The sequence below is a fragment of the Oryzias latipes genome, chromosome 3 (genome assembly GCF_053564925.1).
Source record: "Oryzias latipes strain Hd-rR chromosome 3, Olatipes_Hd-rR_3.1".
NCBI lineage: Eukaryota > Metazoa > Chordata > Actinopteri > Beloniformes > Adrianichthyidae > Oryzias > Oryzias latipes.
Genome location: NC_136239.1, coordinates 20313914 through 20335164, shown reverse-complemented (window position 1 = coordinate 20335164; position 21251 = coordinate 20313914). Strand labels below are relative to the sequence as shown.

The following is a 21251-nucleotide window of genomic DNA, read 5'->3' as shown; positions in this document are numbered from 1 at the left end:
AACTTGTACGCACAACTGCTGAATTGAACATGAAGGCTTTTAACAACATTATAGCCATCTGAGAAGCAGAGGGAAGGCATGCACTAAAGCAGTTCCCTCCCCACAAAACAAAAAAAGTATTTTATCAGAAATATTTGTCTATGATTAGTGCAGAAATGATTCCAACGGTTTGTGAGGAATGGCTCACACAGTATCTGGAATGTTTCTTTAGAAACCTTTTCAGGTGAGGATCACACAGAATTTCTCAGCAGAAAACATGGTACCCTTTCTCCCTTTACGACTGTTAACATTTTTTCCTGCTCCGTCCCTCGTTTTTCAGTGGCCCCTGATTTATGTCCGAGCTACAAAGAAAGAGTGCTCCGGGGGGCGGAGTGTGTGCGTTTGGCAGTGGACAGAAGCGGGCTGATATTAGGCTCATGGGTGAGGGTGTGTGCTCTGACAGCTCATCAGTGGACAATAAGGCCTTGGCTGTTAATGTCCTGCTACCTGGCACACTGCAGGGTCACAATCTGCTCCAGATGCCGGAGGCAGACGTCCAACTCGAAGTGACAGAGGGAGGGAAATCAGCGTTGGAGAGGCAAAAAGGAGAGTGAACTCACTGATAAATGAATGGGACTAGACAGGCGCTCACGCACGCAGGTCCATGCACCACCAGCCAACTCTGAATTCACTCCCTCTTCTGTACAGTACTCTCACTGGCAGTTACTGTAGCAACATCAGGGATAATATCTCAGCACATATAAATGAAATCTCTCTTTCGCAGCCAGTGAGATTGAAAATTTATCTGTTCAGAGCAATCATGCATAATTCGAGAACGGGGTCCAGACACTTGTGTGTGTGTGTGCACTCACACTTCCACACACTGATACAAGAGGGACTTATGAACTCAATTTATCCAGCCAGACAGTTCTTGATTCTGCCACTTGGGATAATCGTCAGGATGTGGTACTCTGACCAAAACCCTGCGTCTAAACCCAGGCAGGATATAAGGTCATGTTGGAGTGCAACTCTAGCCATGCAGCACCCAGACCTCAAGTGCTCCAGTGGTTTTGTGGTTATCTGCTGTAGCCAGCTGTCACAGTACAAAGCTTTTCAAGAACGTCCGCTCTCCTTTTCTGCTGCCTCTCATCTTTCTCCCCCCTTTCTCTTAATCACAATTGGTCAGTTAGCCCGCCCAGCTCTGTCTGCAATCTGATTTCAAGAAGTCAACTTTTGCTAAGTCTTGTTTTACAGTTTTCTGTTAATGCTGATGATGTGAACCGATGCAAGATGATTCTGTGATTAATTTGTTTGTAAAAGGAGTGCCTTTAAAGGGAAATGACCCCTAGTGTTCTCTGACAGGACACTGATGCATAATACATTTGACGGCACATGTTTAAAAGGTTATCTCTTCTACTTTAAATTAGGTCAGTTCTCCACAGTAAGAAGAGAGGAGGCTGTGCAGCCATATGTTCAGCAGCGTGTCTGTATATCATTTAAATTCTGTTTTCTGTCTGTCACTGTCACAGACAACATGGATAAGAGTCGCCTCTGTATGGCATACATCACCAAGACTGATGCAGAGGCGCAGTGGACTGATCTGCAATCTGCCATGTCTCTGGCCTCCACCTGAGCAATCCAAAGTGCACAGCTCCACCTACTGGTCACACTTTGCTGATATGTTCATTGGAATACACGAACTGCTCTGTCGAAACAATTTAACTGTAATAACTTTGTTTTGTTAAACTAGACCCCAAAGCTCCCGCTGTTTATGTCAATTTAGTATCAATTATTTGAATGAAAAAATATGGTCAGTCTTTTTTCTTTTGCATTTTTTTAATTACATTTAAATAAAACAATTCAAAAAGATGTGCCTTTTTATTTGATCTTAAATGAAATAAAAAATATAGAAATAATATTTAAAAACAACATAAAGATATTCAATACTGTAGTATCAATTACAAAGAGTCTCTAAAGGAATTTCACCAATACTTTTTTAAAATGTATCTATCATTTTTATACTTAAAAAAAGTGCAAAATAACAAATTAATTTGCTCTCCAGATCAAATGAAATGTGCATTCTTAGCTTTAAGTAATATTTGATCTTCAAACATCCTAATTGCTAATTCTTAGGCGGTTTAGGAGGCTTCAGGATGATAAATGATGTTAAGGGAAGTCCAAGTTGTGTGTGCATGAACCACATCTTAACTAATGTGAAAGACCAAATCAATTCCATAAAGGATTTTTTTTTAGATTATTTTCCCTTTTCTTAAATTACTACCCAAAAAAAATGTTTTTGCAGAAGCAGATCAATACTGGACATGAAAACTATTACTAGATACATGAAACTCAGTATTCTGTTGTATTGCATCTATATCTTTAGGTTAAATTTCACTGAGATTTATTAATTTAGTGTTTTTAGACAGCACTTAATGAGTTTAAAGAATCGTGGGATATTATTTATTGCAATAATTCCCAGTCATATGCCTATCAAGTTGACAACAAATGTTGCTTTGACAAGAAAAACATTAGGTTTATATCAGTAAGAAAAAAAGGAATTTGTTTTTTAAACAAACGGTCTTTCGTTCTGCAACTAAAAGGGCTTCATATTACTTGAAATCAGAAGTAAGTTAGATGCACAGTGCATTTGTCAGATGTACAGTGGGTTATCTGCTGGTATAGCATTAAATTTGAGAATTCTCTCTTTTTAAACAAAGATTCAAAATATTTACCTTCATGGTAAAAATCAGCTTTATATCGGAAAGGGTTATGCATTCTTTAAATGAAAATGTGCCCCGCTGAACAGGCTGAGCTTTTTATCCCATTACCCAACATAAAGCCTAAATACTGTCATTTTAATTAAGCAATCCACCCAGCCAGGAGGGTAAATGATTAAACATGTATGAACAAAAACACAGCAATACTTCATGCTGCGGAGGGCCGAACAGAGCAGCAGATATAGGAGTGCAGAATCAATTGGTTCCTCTGCTAATTGACCACACACTGTCTGCTCCGGCCCTCCACGCCTCTGATTACCATATGATTAACCTCCTCAGGATGAACCGGGCCGGTAAAGACACAGCAAAGGTTGAAGGTCGGCCCTCAGACAACTGCTCTGGCATGAGGCTCGGCCTATTAAACCAAAGGCCGTGCTAGAGTCGGCCCATCTGCCCTCGAGCATCACTCTGAAACATATTGTGGGTGTTCCCCCAGAAGTACTCAAGAGTTAAATTCCTGCAGCATGCAAGGACAAATGCTTTTATAAGGGCTGAAATATCCTGGAACTGATGAACTCAATTAAGAAAAGGCAACTATGCAAACAAACAGCTATGAGATGGACCGCAGGTGGAGCAAATCGAGAGTGGAGTCACACAAAAGCAGGTCATTCAGTACAAACCTTCACAGGGTTTGAGATAATCCAGATGTTTACCTTTTTGTTTTTTAAAGATGGGTGACTTACAGCAACTGCCTTGATAGATGAAAAACTGAAAGTATCCAAAGTAGTCTGAGTGAAAGTGACAGCATGTTGGGGGTACATTATCCTTATTTTAGTGTAGGCATTCATTATAATAGAAAATATGTTGCGACAAAGAAACTGCCTGATGTGAGTTTAAAGGTATTTACACAGCTTATTCACTCTGGCGCTCAAGTTCTGAGGGGCTGTCAGCTTAGCTCACCTGTCAACCTTCCTTCCCAATCTTCCAAACTTTGAGTGATTTGTTGGCTGCAGGTAAGACACTGTCAGACCTTAAGAACTTTACTCAATTTCACTTTAGGACAAAAAAAGTAATACAGGTTTAAAGCAGAAACAGTTGCCATTTTATCCCACCAATGGCTGAAAAGAAAATGACTACCTCTTTCCCTTCAGCTCTGTATGTTTTTTATTGCATCTCAGCTAATAGGTTTCTTGGCCTGCAGCTGTTTTGAGCATAAAACCCCTTCCTTTTTTTTTTCCTGTACACTACCTGTCCAGCCAGTCACTTGGCAGGGAGCTGATAAAAATGGTAGAGTATCCTAAGACATGCTGCTACTCCATATTTCTAATACAGTTGTTGTGCTGGATTATATTCTGCATAAAATCAGAGACAATGTTTATATTGTCTTTGATTTAATAATCTTTTATCATTATGCATGTGCAAGTAGAAGTTGTTCAAAGGAACAACTAAAAAAACGTTTTGGGTCTCTTGTGTATTTGCGATAAAAGCTACACAACTAAGATAGATAATGACAGACAGGTGCAAGAAATTTCACCAAAAGAATTGACAAACTAAAACCTAAAAGATCTAGTAAAGGAAGATGATTGACAGACGTTGACAGCTTGTTTGTTTTTATTGCCCCCAAGTGGCCGAAGATGTTACTGCAGGGTTAAAAAACAAAACGAGCTTTAACTAGAGGCTAAAATTGTTCATATATTTCAAATGAGATTTTTAAAAATTATGAAAACTAAGCATTTTCATGTACTGAATATTAAATTATGGGTATGCAAGTTTAAACATATCTGAGAACACTGAAAGAAATGAGTAAAGGCTTTGAAACAAAAACAAAAATCACAACATTTGTGGGTTTTGACCTAATTACCCATCCAATAATTCCCATTTTTTGCCTAAAATAGCAATGATCTATGAATGAAAGTAAGAAAAACTTAAAAACATTAGAATGTGTGAACCTGCCTTGAAGCAAAATTCCATCATCTCCGTTCACAGGGGCACCGTGATAAAAACAACTCCTCTTGTTCCTACAAGATCTTATCTGAATGTTCTTTATCATTTTGTTTACCACAGATTCAGATGTGAACAAGACTGAAATCTCCTTTAAATCTGATGCTTTTGTTTTTTTGTTGTTTGTTCATGTGTGTGTGCTTACGCATGGCCCTTTTTTATATAAGAAAAGACTAAGCTGCACTGCAACACACTCCTTTAAGACCATAAAACAATATGTGGCAGCACACAAAGACCAGTTATAAAGAAGTGTACACGCACACTCTTAGGTACAGCTTCTCGCACAAACAACCACACATCAACTGAAGCAATCGTTTAAGGTCTCTGAGGCCTCGATAAGCTTCAGTAAATCACCCGCCATCCAGCAGCGAGTTTTACTCCCTCCTCTCTGGATGTATGTTGGGTTATGACCTAAAGGCAGGATGTTATTTGTTGCTTTTGTCTCACCCCGTGTTGACTCAGCCTCTCATCTTTGCTTGTAGGCTAATAGAAAAAAGGACTGCAGATCCACAGGAAGCTGCAGGTACTCGGCTCAATGGGCCTCATTTTTCGAAAGTCTTTTTATTTTTCTGTCTAGCACCTTTTTGTTTTTTTTGTTTTTTTGGAACTGAGTGGAGCCGATGCTGTGATACAGATCTTATCAGTGAGCGTGTATATGAAACACAGAGATAGGAGGCTGAAAAGGTTAAGAAATACCTGCAAACCATCATTTTTCTCCAAAGGTTGTTATCGCAAACTACTGAGTGGCCTGCCTCCTTCACAAGCACACACACATTTATTCTCAGAGAATGCTGCCTCTCTTGTTGCAGGCCTGCAGCAAAAAAAGTAGCAAAAGACAAAAAGAAAAAGGACATATCTGGCTAGGCAATTACTTGTCTATCTGCAAACATCATCAAGTAGTGAAAGAATCTGGTTGCTAAACGGCTAAACTGCATCCCCCTCTTCTAATCCTAACTTGTTCTTTCTTACCTTTACACACTCTGCTGTGAAACAGCCTCTACCTGGCTGTCATCCTCTACAATAAATCATCTAACACAAACTGGCAATTCCAACCTCAACGGCCCACCCGCTGTTTCTCCTGTGCTGTCAGCAGATGGCAGTTAAGAGGTACAACCACAGACTGAGGATATATGAAGGAGTCCTTCAGCGATGACAGCATGAGTGAGAACATAAACCGTGATGTGATAGAGACAAGGCTGCAAACGCACATCATGAAGTACGGCACCACGTGTCCGCTCCGCCTCACAAGCATCCATACTCGAGATCTATGTTCTGGTGGCCCAAACAGCTGGATACCACCATTCACCTATGTCGCCGTGGCTCTGGGAGGTTTGTATGCATATGTATCCATTAGAAAACATAAACTGCAAAACCTAACTCAAAAATTAAAACTACTGATTATTTAATTCTATTTTAGGTTTTTTATTATTTTTCTTTTTTTGGTTCACTGGTAATGTCAGTTTGGGGTTGTGAGGGTTCGTAAGCTAGTGGGAGGAAGTGTAAACAAATGGGTGATGGACAGGAGAGGGGAGCTTGCTTTGAGCCAACAGTCCTGCCCACAACTCAGAGGTGAATTTTAAACAAACTTCTGCCACGCTGCACAAACTTTGCCCTAAAAAATGACACAGCTTCCTTGATTTTGGCTTAAAATGGCTTAATTATAATTTAAAAAAAAACACAGGGAACGCTTTGACAATAGATTAAAAGTTGTAGTGGAACTTTATGAAGTGTTCTTATTTGTATTCTTCAGTTAGGATGTTGGATTAAATTTAAAAATAATTTTTAACTCTTTTTAACTTTGCACAATCATTCATGAGTCCAGGAACAAGCATTCAAAACAAAGATGCTAAAAATCAAGCCTAAACTCTGCAAATGTGGAAGTGTTAAACTCTCAAGTTTCCAAACAAACCTCTCTACCATGCTGGTTCCATTCCAGCAGAGCCACCCATCGCCAGACGAGAGGTATCTGTCACAAAGCTGATCTGCAAGGCTGCCGTAGAATGTGCTGTAAGGCCGCAGAGTGCGTAAGAAGTCCCTGGAAAATGTGATATTGATTGTTTAAAATGTCAAATGTCCCTCTGCAGCCGTATGCATCTCAACCCCACCTACCGTCTCTTGCTGGTAAATGCTTCTCCTGTGACTTTGACTGGAGCTTGAAGTGGGAGCGATGCCCTCCTGCTGCTGTGACGCACGCTGACCGACTCTGCAGGCTTCCTGCCAGGCGGGCCACACACTTTCTGGACCTGAAATCCAGAAAGTGAAATAGGAGCGTGTATTTCTACGACTTGATGACTTGACGCCTTGCTTACATGAACGACAACCTCACAAAAACGTTCCACTTAAAGACTGAGAACAGATGTGTGCACTTTGAGGGCCACGTTCAGTTTGTGACAGTCCATCATTGACAGTGACTTCTGTTATCCACCAGGGGGAGCTGGGGTGTCTCTATTTATTCAGACACACAGCATCCTGTCACTTTATGACCATGAGATGTGAAAGATACCCATCAAAAAGTGTATTTTAATGTTTAAATGTATAGCTGTTTATGGTACACAAACTTCAGATATTTTTTCTCCAAAAGGTAAGCAAGAAGAAAAATACATTCAGGCCTCTGCAGTCTGTCTTATTGTGTTTAAACTGGTCTGCCTATTACACCTCTTTTTCACATAAAGAAAACAACTGTACCAGCAGCAAAGTGTGGCACAAAAACTGTCTTAGGTGTGTGTGAAATCCTTTATTTTCCATTTATCCAAACAGATTTGCAGGTGACAGTGCTTTTGCCCGCTGCAGAGCCCCAGGCATGCTCCAAACTCAGGACAATACCAAATATTTTCTCATGATCTGAACCTGTTTTGAGAGGGGAGCTCCGTTTTCCAAAGCATGTCCGACAGCGTGGTGCAGCAGCGTGTGAACTCCCAGGAGGACTTGCTCCAAATCCAGTGTTCCGTGCATCCTCGCTGACAGGCCCTCCAGCGAGCTGACAAACTCCCTCCAGTGGGTGTCGATTTCTGCCATGCTTGCCAAACACCCTCGCATCACATTGAGACAGTAACCCCTGCAAGGCTTGGACTGGGTTAAGCCCTGTGGAGCAAATTACTGTAGATCAGTGCTGCCAGTAAAACGTTTCATTAATTCAGATCAATAAACTCAATTTACAGACACACATCCATACCTGGCAATGAGGACAGAACTGCATCTTGAGCAGGGCACGCCTGCACTCGCGGCTCAGCTGTAAGTGGTCGGTGGTATTGATGACCTCAATGCTGAGATGCAGCGCCTGAAGCAGAAGCTTCCCAGAGACCCCAGAGGAAGTAATCTGATCAGCAAGCAGGCCCGGCGCTGCACCAAATGGCCTGACATCACGGCTTAATGATCTCACACACTCAGCGTAGCCTGGCGATACATCGCCAAGGCCTGGGTTTATCAGATGCTTGTAGACGAGTGGGAAGAGGGCATCAAAGAACCGCTGCACAAATTCATCAACGCTGAGCTCAGACCCCAGAAGAAAGAGGCCGACGTCAGTGAAGAGCTCTCCGACTGTGCTCACAGCATGATCAGCCATGTTAGGGTAGGACATATGGAAGATGGCGTTGGTGTGGTTCTCAGCCTGCCTGATCAGGACCTCAAAGGTTTCTGTGGGATCCAAGACAAAGAAGAAGAAAAAAAAAGAGATGGAGGTCTATTTAAATACAGTAAAAAGAATTGTTTCCCCTTCAGTAGACGTGCAGCTGGTTAATTGTCTTTTAAGGTTCATTCAGATAATACTTAAGGTTAAAACACAGAAGAGCTTCTCAGAAGAGAAACAGAGCCGTGCAAGCGGGTCGCTAATTTGTCCTTATCGGTCTGATATTACATCACAGCCATGATAAATTATGACCAGAGCTGCAGGTCATAGAGTGGAAATGAAGCACTTCTGTAGAGCAGCCAAGATAACCAACAAAGGCTGATGTTCATTTTGGAATGTTAAGGGAGAGCAACTATAAACTTGATAAACAATTTTTAAAACAAAAAACAACATAGCATTCAAATGCAACCACTCAAAAGTATAATAAAAACTGTAAAAAAAAAAAAAAAAGGAAATACTGGCTTTTATAAATTAATATACTGTTTTGTTTGTGGTTTACTAAAAGAAAAAATACAAAAAATCAAAATTGTCATCTAAATAAATAAAAATTATGAAGGAAGAGTAAATATGAACTGGAATAAAGCTTAAAGGTTAATGATAAAGAATGAACATTGACTTATCCTACATTTAATTTTAAATTCAGCCGTTCAGATGGATCAGCAACATTAATATTGAAAAGAATGATAATGAAAAGTTGTGGTGTGGTTAATGACATGTAGATGATTAGCTCCGGCTTAAGCTGTGATTTCTAAAGAGCAGAACAACAAAACTGCAATTTTATAATAAAGAAAAACATTCCTGTTTTCTTTATGATCTTTTTGGGGAAAATTATGAACACAGGCATAAGCTTTTGCAGCATTGATAAAACATTACATTTACAGTTCAGTATAGTTACTGATACTGAACGGTTCCTTATGTATAAATTATATTTATGCATAAATGTGTCCCATAAATGGACCTAAAATTAAACCAGTTTAACAGCAGCATTTATAAACACATTTTTTATCTTTTTGATGCTTTTGAGGATTTCAAATGTAGTGTTATGAATGGAAAAGCACAGATGTATTGATATGAGAAATATCATTTGTTGATTATAAAAACTATACCATCTGATCAGCAAATGGCTTCAGTTGTTCAGACTACAAGATTTACAGCTTTTATTTTATCATAACTAGCTTTACTGTTTCTGCTGTGTTCTACATGAAACCGGGCAGTAGGATGTCCACTATGCACTACGCTGATATTTTTTGTTGGATTTGGTTTTTATGACTCTGCATGTTTATGTTCTCATTTACCATTTTATTAACTTAATTTGATTGTCCTTTACAGTCCTTTTGCTGAACAAATCCAGTTTTACAGACCAAAGTCCAAATGTCAGGGAAATACAGTTGCTAAAATTCATGGACATTATGAAAAACAGAGGCAGCTTTCAGAGAGGTTTTCACATTTAGCGGATTTGTATTTTTTACTGGTTTTTATTTTTTTTTAGATGTTGCTTTTGGGAGTATTTTTTTAAAAAAATTTCTTCTAATTTAGGATCTATAAACCTATCTGTTTCAAAATAAGACTCATACATACGACAAGAAAAACAACCTGCCATGAGATCAACCTGCAGTCCAGCTTGTCCTCCACAGTCAGAGAAGAGCAGTTCAGTTTAGAAATTTACTATTATGCAGGTGAGCTCAGACATAATGAAACCTGAGTTTTATCCCTCAGAAGTGATCCAGATAAAAAATTATAAGTCCGTGTTGGGTCAACACCTCCAGATTTTCTGATGTCTCCTAAACTAAACCTTTGCTGATCAATCTCTCCAAGTCTTGCTCTGATTAAAAAGACAAAAAAATGTTTCTTTCAGACACAATATATCACAATCTTCCATAAAACCTCCGGTCTAGACGACGATTATCCTGTGGCTGCAAGGATGGGTTCACTGTGCAGAAACTGTCTGTGCAGCTGCACGCTTTATCCAGGAAGAATTAAAACATCCGTGCTGTTGAAAATAAAATGAACCAAACCCTGTTAGAACTGGAGGAACACGGCACTAACACAGCACCGGAGCAGTCCAATGAGATCATTTCTTTAGAAAATGTTCCACAATTTAAGAGAAATATAGAAGACAAAAAAAAGGCAAAACAATTAAGGTGGACTTCTTGCTTTTTAGTTTGGAGGGAGGATGAAAAAGGTGCATGGGGAAGTGGCTAAAGTAAGGAAGGCTGAACCTTTACTTCATATAATTGACAAGTGGACCAACACATTTCCAGAGCCAGATTTATCAAAGGTTTATGTCCAAATGAAATGAAAGTGATTCTTGGGAGAGCAGACGGATGGTGCAGAAACACTAATGGCCCCAGGGCAGCACTTCAAGAGCAGAGCAGGGAGGAGGATGTGATGGAGGATACTGGCACTGTCATCCATAAGGATGAGCTTAAACCCTCAAAATGTTCACCAAGAAACACCTTTTTAATCCCGGTAAAGGATCTTCAAATAAACCCAAAGTCAACACATTTTGGTCCAGAAGAGCATAACTGTTAATCCCAAATTCCACGCTTTCACAAACTGGCAAAAACAACAACAAAAAAAGCCGGAGGGTTTTTTTAATATTAGGTTTTTATTTTATCGCCTAAAATTCTTGATATTTGTTTAGATAGATAAACAACCCAAACTATTTAATAAGAAAAAGGCTAAGATCTGTTATTTTTGATCTCTTTGTGTCTCTTTCCTGAAGTTTAGCCCGACTAATACCTGAGCCACAGCTTTTCACATCATGTGCTTATCATGAGTTGTGAGGTAAGAGTCGGGGTGAATGCCTGGAGCTGCCCAGGGGGCTGAGCGTCTGACAGAGGGCAGCCAGTGTGATGAGGGCTTAGATGGTCTAAAGCTGCATAATGTGCACCGACGTGGAAAGATTGACCGAACGCCCCCTGGTGAGGGTGACTGCGAGGGGAAACAGAGAGGGGTCTGGGACGCCTGTGGGCACAACATTTCAAGTGGGAGCACAAAACCACCAAGTACCAGGCCCTGATTTTTATCTCGGGTCCCCTGTGATTGTGCATGGACGTGTAATACCTTGCAAGATCTGAGAGTATTAGAGTTTCTATTATGTGTGAATAAAAAAAAGAAAAAGAAAAGAAAATCCTGACAAGCTGTGTGGTCCGGAAGCAAAGGAAAAAAGGGTGTAAAAGACAACACAGACAAGAGCAGCAGCTGTGATAGTGAGCGTGGAACAGAGATCAGCCACACAGAGCAGCAGGGAAACAGAGGAAGAACTAAGCGCTAATGGAGAACAGTTTGAGAGTATTACTGCTCACAGGTGTATAAAGCAGAGCAGCTGCAATTACGACCTAATGGTTTACAAAACATAAAAAAACCATTTAACTGCACTTTTTTTTAAACTCCTTTACAGAATACAAGTTTATTTTATTTTTAGTTATTATTGCAGCTTCAAATGACATACATTTGGAAATTTGAAGTTCCTAAGATAGCAATACATCATTTTTTTCTGGTATGTAACACAAAATCTACTTATAAAACTACAGTCCATGCTTTCAAACACCTTAGTTTCTTTATTCTAAAACCCTCCTCTAAATTAGAGGGGGCCCAAACAATGACTACACTAGTATTAAACTCCCACCTAAAATATTTCTATATTTCAGAGTCTCAACATTAAAAAAATGCTTATGGTTGATAAAGTTTTTTTTTCTTTTTTGTCAGCATTGCTTCTCCGTTGGAGACCTAGACCAGCAGGCAGGCTCCAGGGTAAGCCTGAAGAGAGAAACACCGGAACAGGAAATATGAGATGAAATATTAGAGAGGATAATGAGAAGGCTTTTATTTTGTAACTAATACCAAAACAATAAAAGCCTTGGTGTAAACTCTGAGAGACATTGCCCTTATAGGCTTCAATATTCTTTGCAAAAATTTGCTTTAAAATCATTACTACTCATGCATTTGGTCTTAGCTAAACGATAGCAAGCCTTCTACTTAGGGGACACAATATCAACTGTCTCCTGAAAATGTGGCTAACAAAATCATAATCAAGAGATGGAAAGATAAACCCTTTACACTTAAGAACATTTAACAAGAAGACAGAGTTGTTTGTATTTCTGCGAGAGGGAACAAAGAGGGCAAGTTCTCATGGTTTTAGTTTAGGAGAAGGATTGTGGGGTTTTTTTATAATGTGTGAAAGAGAAGAGAAATGCTGATCTCAAGAGAAAATTACTGACCATAAAGGGTAATCTTTGGCTAGCCCACATGCTGTTTTGAGAGCTGGTCACTCTCAATGGTTATAAAGAAAAGAAAAGAGTTTGCAGGAGTGTTATGGTTTGTCTGTGCTTTCTCAACACATCCTTACTTTCTCAAGTCTTTGGTGTTCTGAAGGAACTTCACATTCAAACGTTCTTAACATTCAAATGAGCAACATGCTGACCGAATACGTACCAGAATATATGAAAATAAATAAAGCTGAACAACACAGAGCAGGTTGAGTCTCCCCTAAGGATGAGGAGGTTCGTTCGGCAAAGATGTTGGTGAAAAAAGAGAATAGAACTGTGAAATGCAGCATAATGAAAGGTTCAGCCCCACAATGCAAAACTTCTAAACCTCTAAATCAGCACATGTAGAACACTAGAAAAGATGCAGAGTGACACGGTTTAGTGGATTAATGCGTTGAGTCTGGACAATTCACAAGTTTTAGCACATCGGGAAAAGAGATAAAAGTCTACTGTATTTGAGTCCTGCTCATACTAAAGTAACACAAAATGAGGTAATAATAGTGCTTTGTTTATTGCTTAAATACAAACAATGTAAACAATATATAAAAGATTGCATATGTAATGTCAGATTAAATGACGTTATACAAGAAAATTTGTTGCACGTTTGTTTTGTTTTTATTGCATCTTTTGATGACAGTATAATACAGGAATTTAACATCAAACATACCTGTGTGGCTTATATCTATGCATCTTAGGGTTTCACAGCAACATACAGCTCATTACGTGGCATCTATGTCTTGTCTGTTAAATGGATCATTATTAGAACAGCTCATCCTTTTCGGCTCAAGTATCTCTGATTAATGTCCAGATTTATTAGCTTTTGAACAGCATTCATGAAAAGTCCTTAAGTTAAAGTCCACCATGACTGAGCTGGGCTCCATGTCTGAAAGGCTTTTAACTTTAATCCGATTTTCTTCTTTTCTACCATTATCGCAGCACTTTGCCTTTTATTTATCGTCGGTTGATCAAGTTATCTGTGACAGGACTGATCGACGAGCTTTCATTTGAGGCAAGTCGGTCAGTTTCTCTATATCTGTTTCAGCTGATTTAAGGGGTTAATCTAATTATTTGATTATTTAAAATCCAAAAACAGGTGACAAAAAAGCTTAAAAACAATATAACCGTCTTACTGTCTCAAGGCGTTACAAAAGCGTGCCATGGCCCCTTTATACCACAAGAGGGCGACAGACTATTTTTATATGCATGATAAATTAGTTGATTTAAGGAACCTGGCAAAAGATGGACTGCATCCTTATGACACATTGCTGTTTTATATTAATTTTTGTAGTTATTAAAATAAGTTCAGGTTTGTACACATCGATATACACTAGACATTTGAATTGTTGTGTCTTCTTAACACCTGAGGAGATCAAAATGGGATTTACTGTGTAAACAAAGGCATTTCAATAGCTTGTTTGAAGTTTGCAGTGCTTTCAAATTTCATGCTCTCAAATGCCACCAACTGACCTGCAGGGAGGGCAAAGATGGCTTTTATTAATGCGATTCATTCCCTCTGAATGGCTGTGACCACAACAGAGGAGCTCAGTGACATCTGATAGGCTGCACAAAAAACCCCAGCCGTCTACCGGGGATGAGTCAGTGGCAATTTAGGTTCTGCTCATCTCAAAACACATCATGAAAAATCAGGCAATTCAAATCTTTTTAAAATTAAAAGGAAATTGTAAGCTTCTGTGATTACAGAAGTTAAAAAGTTTATATTTGTAAAGTTTAGTACTTTGAAAACATGTTTTACAGTAAGTTCATGTACCGGTAATTCATAAAGAGCTGGAATGAATAACTATCTTACCACCATAAAGTGAAGCAGAATGAGTCACACATTACAGCTTCCTTTATTTTAGAGCTTCTCAGAAAACCACTTTGGATCAAAAGTCATTAAAAAAAAGTCCCTACAGCTGACTCAAGAGCCTCCAAAACATGACGACGCCAGGAAAGCAAAATGTACTACAAATACTAAAAAAGGGCTGAAGCTGATGAAGTGTGATGCTAAGTTCAGCGCTGAAGCAATCGAAGAATTGTTCTTTTTACACATCCACCTCATGCGAGAATATTACAGAACATTACAGAACACACACCTCATCAGAGTAAGAGTTTTCCCCCTCATCTCCTAGCAGCCACACTTAAAAAGTCCTTAAAAACTTTGTTTTAAAACAGATTCAAGGCCTCCAGTTTCTACAGATTTGAATCTGGCTGCATATTTCTGCCTGTTGCAAACCAGCCATTTGGCAGCATGCAGGTCATATTTATGTGCTTTTTTTCTGTTATACATTTTTTCATGTTTAGCTGATCTGACGTACATCAACTACGGCTCATCGGCTTTAAAAGACGTCAGAGAAATCTAAAACAGACAATACTTTTCTTTTCCTTTTTGATTTCAAACATGAGTATCAGGTATTAGACATTCATTCCAGAGGTATTGTGTGATATGTTTAACTGCTTCACATCATAAAGTTACTTTGCAAGTACATTAAAAATGTCTGAAATTGTTAAAATTGTTTTTTTTTTAACTTGCTTTACGTTCATCTGGCACAGAGTTTGATGTAGTTGCAGAAAGAGCTTCTTGCTGTTTTTGGAAATGCTTACAAAAGTCAACAGACGTAAGCTGTTAACATAAAATCATGTCTGACGTCTGCCAGAAGCAGAGAAAAAAATGTTACAACTCTGAGAACATATTTACAACAACCTTTTTGGAAATAAGATAACACATTGAAATGCAAATGTTTGCTTTCCGTGGACGTCTTCTTCAATCTGCCTGGAGATGGAGGTGAAGCGGTGAGCTTTTTGGTGTGCGTGCTCCAATTTACAAACAAACCACAGAGTCAAAATGAGTCTTTTATGTTGAGCGTGCTTTTTCATGTGTCGAGACGCGTGCAAACATGCATGAGGAGGGGGGTGGCAAAAGCACAGACCAAAAAAAAAAAAAAATGGAAAGAAGTCCAGATCTGATACCTTCACATCAAAAATGTTTTCGTCCAAAGGTTTAGCCTGGCAGAGGCCGAACCTGACAACAGCTGGCTTGCAAACGCCAACAATCTGACCCCTCTGACCTGCGGAGAGCAGCGTACGTTTCAGACAAAAGTTAAAAAGCCCTCAGATGTTTTCCTTTTTTCTCCCCGTCTTCAGCTTCAATAAAGGAGGCTTTGTTTAAAAGTGAACAGTCGCCAGCGTACGAGTGTCGCAGAAGCTTGTTCAGGCTCAGATGAAGAGGGAAGATTTACTCAGTAGAAAAACAGAAGGTAAAATATTGTCCATTTAAAGACCCACTCTAAAAATGATGTTCTTGTAACATTTTTCTCATGATGGAGGACATATATAAAGAAAATTAAGATGAAAACCGCATTTCAGAGTATTTCTTTATTCAAATCAATATTAAAGAAGAAAAATGCCTGATGAAAAAAATTGTTGCTGTGATGTAGAAGCTACAATTAGCAGGGCATGAGTTCCCTGCTCTGCTCCATTCTGATGCATCCACTTGCAGACAAATAGATCCATCTATGTCTTATTTTACATCGTCGGAGCTGACATCTGGATCTAAACTGTACAGCTGGATAACTCCAAAATTACTTGCCGTTTTTGTTGCACTGCTAATGTTAGGTTAGTGGTGTGAGGGGCTGTAGGCTAGCGAGAGAGAGTGTAAGCAAGGAATGATGGGAAATAAGAGGCAGACCTACTCCACCAACAACTCAGAGGCAAATTTCTAATAAATTCCTGCTTCTCTCTTCTCTGCCTAGAAAACAACACAGGTTTTTTTTTTAATTTTGGCTAAAAACTGCATAATCCTAATGTAAAGACCACTGGGAACAATTCTTAAAATAGATCAAAAGATGAGAATTTAACTAAATCAGACTCAGCTTACCATCAAAACTTTGTAATACCTCCTCTGCATCAATAAAACATGCTCTTCCTCTCAGACATCAACATTTGGCAAACACATTTGGCCAAAGCAAACTCAGCTACCATGTAATAAATGTTACATCTCCAACCAAAGCTCCAACAACAGACATTTCCCCTTTTTGTGAGTCCTTCTTCATATGAGCCACACTACTCTGTATTTCAATTTGTTCGCGTTTTTTTTCCGCTCCCTCTCTCTTCCTGAAGGCTTAAAAGTCAATATTTGGGGATCTGTTACCACGCTTGAAGCCTTTAAAGAGGACCGTGCGGCGCTGTGAACGTGCCCTTTAATATGTTCTTCGGGAAAAAGTTGAAAAGGTCAAAAAAAGTGAATCCTACATGTAGAAGATATTGTGATGGAAGCGTGACGGAATGCCTGCAGAGTTCAGGTGATTTTGGACTTCTTGAAAACTTTTTCAGAGTGAGCACAGACGTCCATTAAAAAAACAAATCTCCCCAGTTATAAAAGTAGAAGGAAAATAATAATATAATAAAGCTTTCTTTTGCTTTCAAAGGTGTCTCTGTGCGAGGCTGTTGATGGTTTCCTGTGGCTGACCTCAGGGAGCTGTTAGAAGCAAGCGGAGAAGTCAACATAGCTGTCAAACGTCTGAGAAAAGAGCTGACTGCACACAGCATGCTATTGATTCCTCTATTGAACTGAATGGTTACATTTCGTGAATGAAGACATGCTGTACTGTAGGGGTTCAAGAATGTAAATCACAGAAACCAAAAGAGGAGCTCTAACATTGCTGATGAACCTATTTTTACAGTGGTAACCTTCATGTACTAGTTTTCCACATAATGACTCAGTCACAACTGCCCTTAGGGGTGGATACTGCAGACAAAATGGGGGTAAAAAAATGGGCAGACCTGTTAGAAGAGGAAAGTGGCCTGCATGAAATGTTGAGGTCATAGGCCGCATGATGAAGCCAAAGACCAAAAATGCACTTTTTTTCCCCCAACAGTCATGATGCGAGCGACAGGTCATAGCAAACACTTAAACAACTCAGGATGCAATGCATTCACTCTAAAACGCGTGTTCGAACAACCGCTCTCAAAAGAAAGTCAATGTAAACATCCGCATATGAGCATTTCAGGTTCCTGCATACAAAATTCTTGAGTCCAGGCATCGCTACGCAATTTCTTAATTCTGTTTTCAAACTGTACGTATAAAATGCTCAGAGAAAGTTAAACTAGTTGAATTTGGACCAGATACTTAGATTTGGTAGTGAAGTATGGATAGTGTCCTTTTCAAAACATCAAAATTCCAATCAATTAAAAATCAATCATGCAAGAGAAATTAATAATTGCAGTTTGTGCTCAGACGGAGGTACATCACACAACATTGTTTGTGTATCGGAATAGAGTGGAGAAAGTAAAGGCCTGGAGAAAGATTCACAAGATTCGCACTGCTTGGACATTTCACACCAAGCCTCTTCCAACTGTGAGTACATGCACTAGTACTGGGTGGTGACAGATCTGTGTGACCACCTTATGCTACTGTGCAAAAACCCACATTTTGCACATTGTTGAACGCGCCACACCTGCCCAGTGTGGCATAAATGCTGTTCTAGAAAGCGAAGGCTCCGTGCATGCAGCCTGACTGTTAGAAATGAGAAAGAGGGACAGTCAGAGCCGTGTTTGTGTGGACATCATGCGGGCACTTGCAAACTCTGCAAACTCTTTGCGTGCAGCATTTGTGTGTGTAACTTACAGTAACCCAGTGCTTCTAAATTATTTTTTGCGAGGCCCCCCCTAGGAAAAAGAAAATGTTTCGCGGCCCCCCCTAACCCCCCATCCGCCCCCCACACATACACTTGCGCGGTGACAACATATAGGTTTGTATCTATAAAAATTGTTTAAGTATACCTAAAATTGTATTTAACATTTACAAAAGAAAAAAAACAATATAAATCCACTTTCAGCAAATATTACATAAATATTACATTACACAAATATTTGCCATACAGCAACCCTGTTATAGTCTAAAACAGAAAAGAATTTTAAAGTGCCTAAAATAAAAAAATCTGTCCGTCCTTTTTTAAACTAGAAAAATTTTTGACCAACTGAACCATTTGATGCTGAGAAAAATAATAATTTAATCAATACATAATATTAAATGTAAATTGATCTGAAACATTAACACAGCAGCTCCAATATATTTAACGTTTTTAGTCTGAAGAAAAATAGGTAAAAAACATTGTTCTGATTTCTTTTTCTAAATGATGGATTGTTTATTTATGGTTTCATAAAGTGCAGCAGTTTTCCTACATTACCTGCTGTCTTTATGTCAAATACTGACACCAACTAAACGACAGGCAGGCAAAGAATACATTGATGGAAAATAAAGACACGTCATCAAAATGTCTACAATAGTTAATAAAGAATGACATTATTAGCATGAGCTGAGTAATCACGCGATGATCCCGGTGTTGCGCAATCTAGCGCTCCGCGTGGGCATTTCGCCTCGTAGCCTGAGCCCACTACCCCTCCCCTCTCGAAGGAGACAGGAGCAGCTGCAGGGATGGCAGTTCACAGTTTCAGGCTGTTACAAACACTGTCATTTAACAGATAATAGGAAACCAATAGTGGCGAAGATTCTTTTCAAGCACTGAGCCGCTGTCGCTGCCGCCCCCCGTTAAATTTGCGCCCCGGGCAATTGCCCGTTTCACCTGTGCCTAAAGCCGCTACTACTGTGTGCCCCCCTTAGCATCGCATCGCGCCGCCAGCCCCACTATTTGAGAAGCATTGCATTAACCTCCACAGGCCTGGAAAACCCAAAAACCTGACTGAAGCATAAGAGAAGACAAATAAGGTCCTTCTCACATTTCATCTTCATCAAGGTCTTCATCGCAAATGAAATGCGTTAAATCTAAAACCAGAAAAAAACATCAGTAATTTGTGAACTAAACTAAATAGAGCTGAGGGATTTTGCACATTTGAGGTGATAGAGTTTGGAAAAACTTGTAACCTTTGAACAACCACTAGTGGTAAAAAAAAAAGAAAGCATCAGTAGTGCAGCTGCCTGTTTACTACCTGTTATATCAGAACATAAGAAGTCTTTTAAATGGCACAAAAACAGGGGCCTGCAATGCGAGCTTCACTCAGAAAACAACTTTTTGTTCATCTAAGGAATAGGCCAGAGTTTGATTTAGCAACTGGCTCCAGGCGGCGGTGGACAGACGGGCCATTTACTGACCTGCCAAGTCATTTCTGAAAGTGTTGCTTTTATACTGATGGCTTGCCAGATGGCTCTGTGCAAAAACCACCTGGCATGCCAGGCTGTAAAAGCACAACGCAGGGAATCTCTAGATATCATCCCCTGCACTTTGTAGTTTAAGCATGTAAAGTGTTTCTTTTTATAATTTTTTATCAAAACTAACATTATCTTATAAGGGATAAATGGAGGAAGTGATTTTTAAATGATTGTTTACCAGCTGAACAGGCGACACATGCAGGACTACCAGCAGTAAAAAAACACTTATTTGTCAGTCATGCCAATTACACCAATCACAGCTGCCATGTAGCAGAAACTGACAGGATGAGGGTAAAACACAGTCGACAGTATTGCTTGGTTTAGATCTCTTTTGCCACTAAAAACTGATCCCAAAGACTGATCTCTAACTTCGTAAACATTTCTTCTAAATGACAGAATAAATATAGTTTTCTAAGCAACGAAAGTCAAACAGAGAAACACAACTCTGTATAAATGAGCTGCAGGCATCACACGTGTGTTTTCTTTGAAAATACACCGTGTCTGCATTGAAATCCCAGTTTCCTCCAGACTAAAAGAAAGTAGTTGTGTGTTTTATCTGTAACTCAACAGGCAGATTGTTCTGGAATTCTTTTCCAGAACATTAAAAATAGTTTTGGACATCCCATCAACCCTTTAGAACATGTTAAGACTATAAGCTCAGCAACTCTGTTGCTTTTGCTACTGCTGTTCACTATGCGCATTTTCTACAAAAGTGGAGGAAGAGGTTTTTAATCTGTTTAAAAAAACTTCCTGTCCTGCATAATCTAATCTCAAAAAGGCCCTTAAGAAAACAGCCAACAGCAAAAAAAATCTCCATTTCAAATGGGCACACAAATTTATGTATTTTTAGGGCACATAGTTGAGCTGTGTATGAGCGGGGAACAACTGAATTTTTAAATGCACAGAGAAATAAGAAGCAGCCCGGGTTATGCTGGCTGTTTGCCTGTCAACATTACACATCAGAAGCTGCTCAAGTCCACATTTGTGAAATGGAAAGGCAATTCTTTAAGAAGAAACAACAAGCTCTCATTGCAGGAGCGATGACAGAGCCTCAGCCAGATGTCAGGATGTGTCTGCTGGTGGCTAAAAAGGCCTGTCTAGTAAAGCTGCAGAAGACACTGAAATAAAAGAAAAGGGGGTAAAAAAAAGTATCTGTGTACAAACCGCCTGAGTTAGGATAAATACTGTAGGAGTATTTAAGTGCTTGCTTTAATTAAGGTAAAATGAACAATTATTTCTGAGCTGAAAGAAAAAATGTTACTTTCCTGACTCTGACTTTCCTCATGGCTGTGCAGAGGAATAGTGTTGGGGCTCTTGTTCGAATCACAACGGGGTCCTTTCTAAGTGGAGCATGTTAGAAGGTCGCTTCATAGGTTGATTAGTTCTCTAAATTGTGCCTTAGGTGTGTATGGCCATACGATGGACTGACAAACTGTCTGGGGTGAATCCGGCCTTTGCCTTGTAAATAGCTGGGACTGGCTCCAGCAACCCCA

General features: G+C 39.4%; 1 protein-coding gene across 6 annotated transcripts in view; it reads right to left on the bottom strand.

Moving 5' to 3' along the window:
- gpc5a (glypican 5a) overlaps positions 1-21251 on the bottom strand; it is a 124013-nt gene that overhangs the window by 87173 nt on the left and 15589 nt on the right. For all 6 annotated transcript variants that reach the window (XM_020713154.3, XM_078945138.1, XM_078945135.1 and 3 more), the window contains 4 exons: positions 7870-8330; positions 7545-7778; positions 6807-6940; positions 6607-6732 (listed from right to left, as the gene is read on the bottom strand). In XM_020713154.3, coding sequence (XP_020568813.1) covers positions 6607-6732; positions 6807-6940; positions 7545-7778; positions 7870-8330 — 955 coding nt within the window. The remainder of the gene's footprint in view (positions 1-6606; positions 6733-6806; positions 6941-7544; positions 7779-7869; positions 8331-21251) is intronic.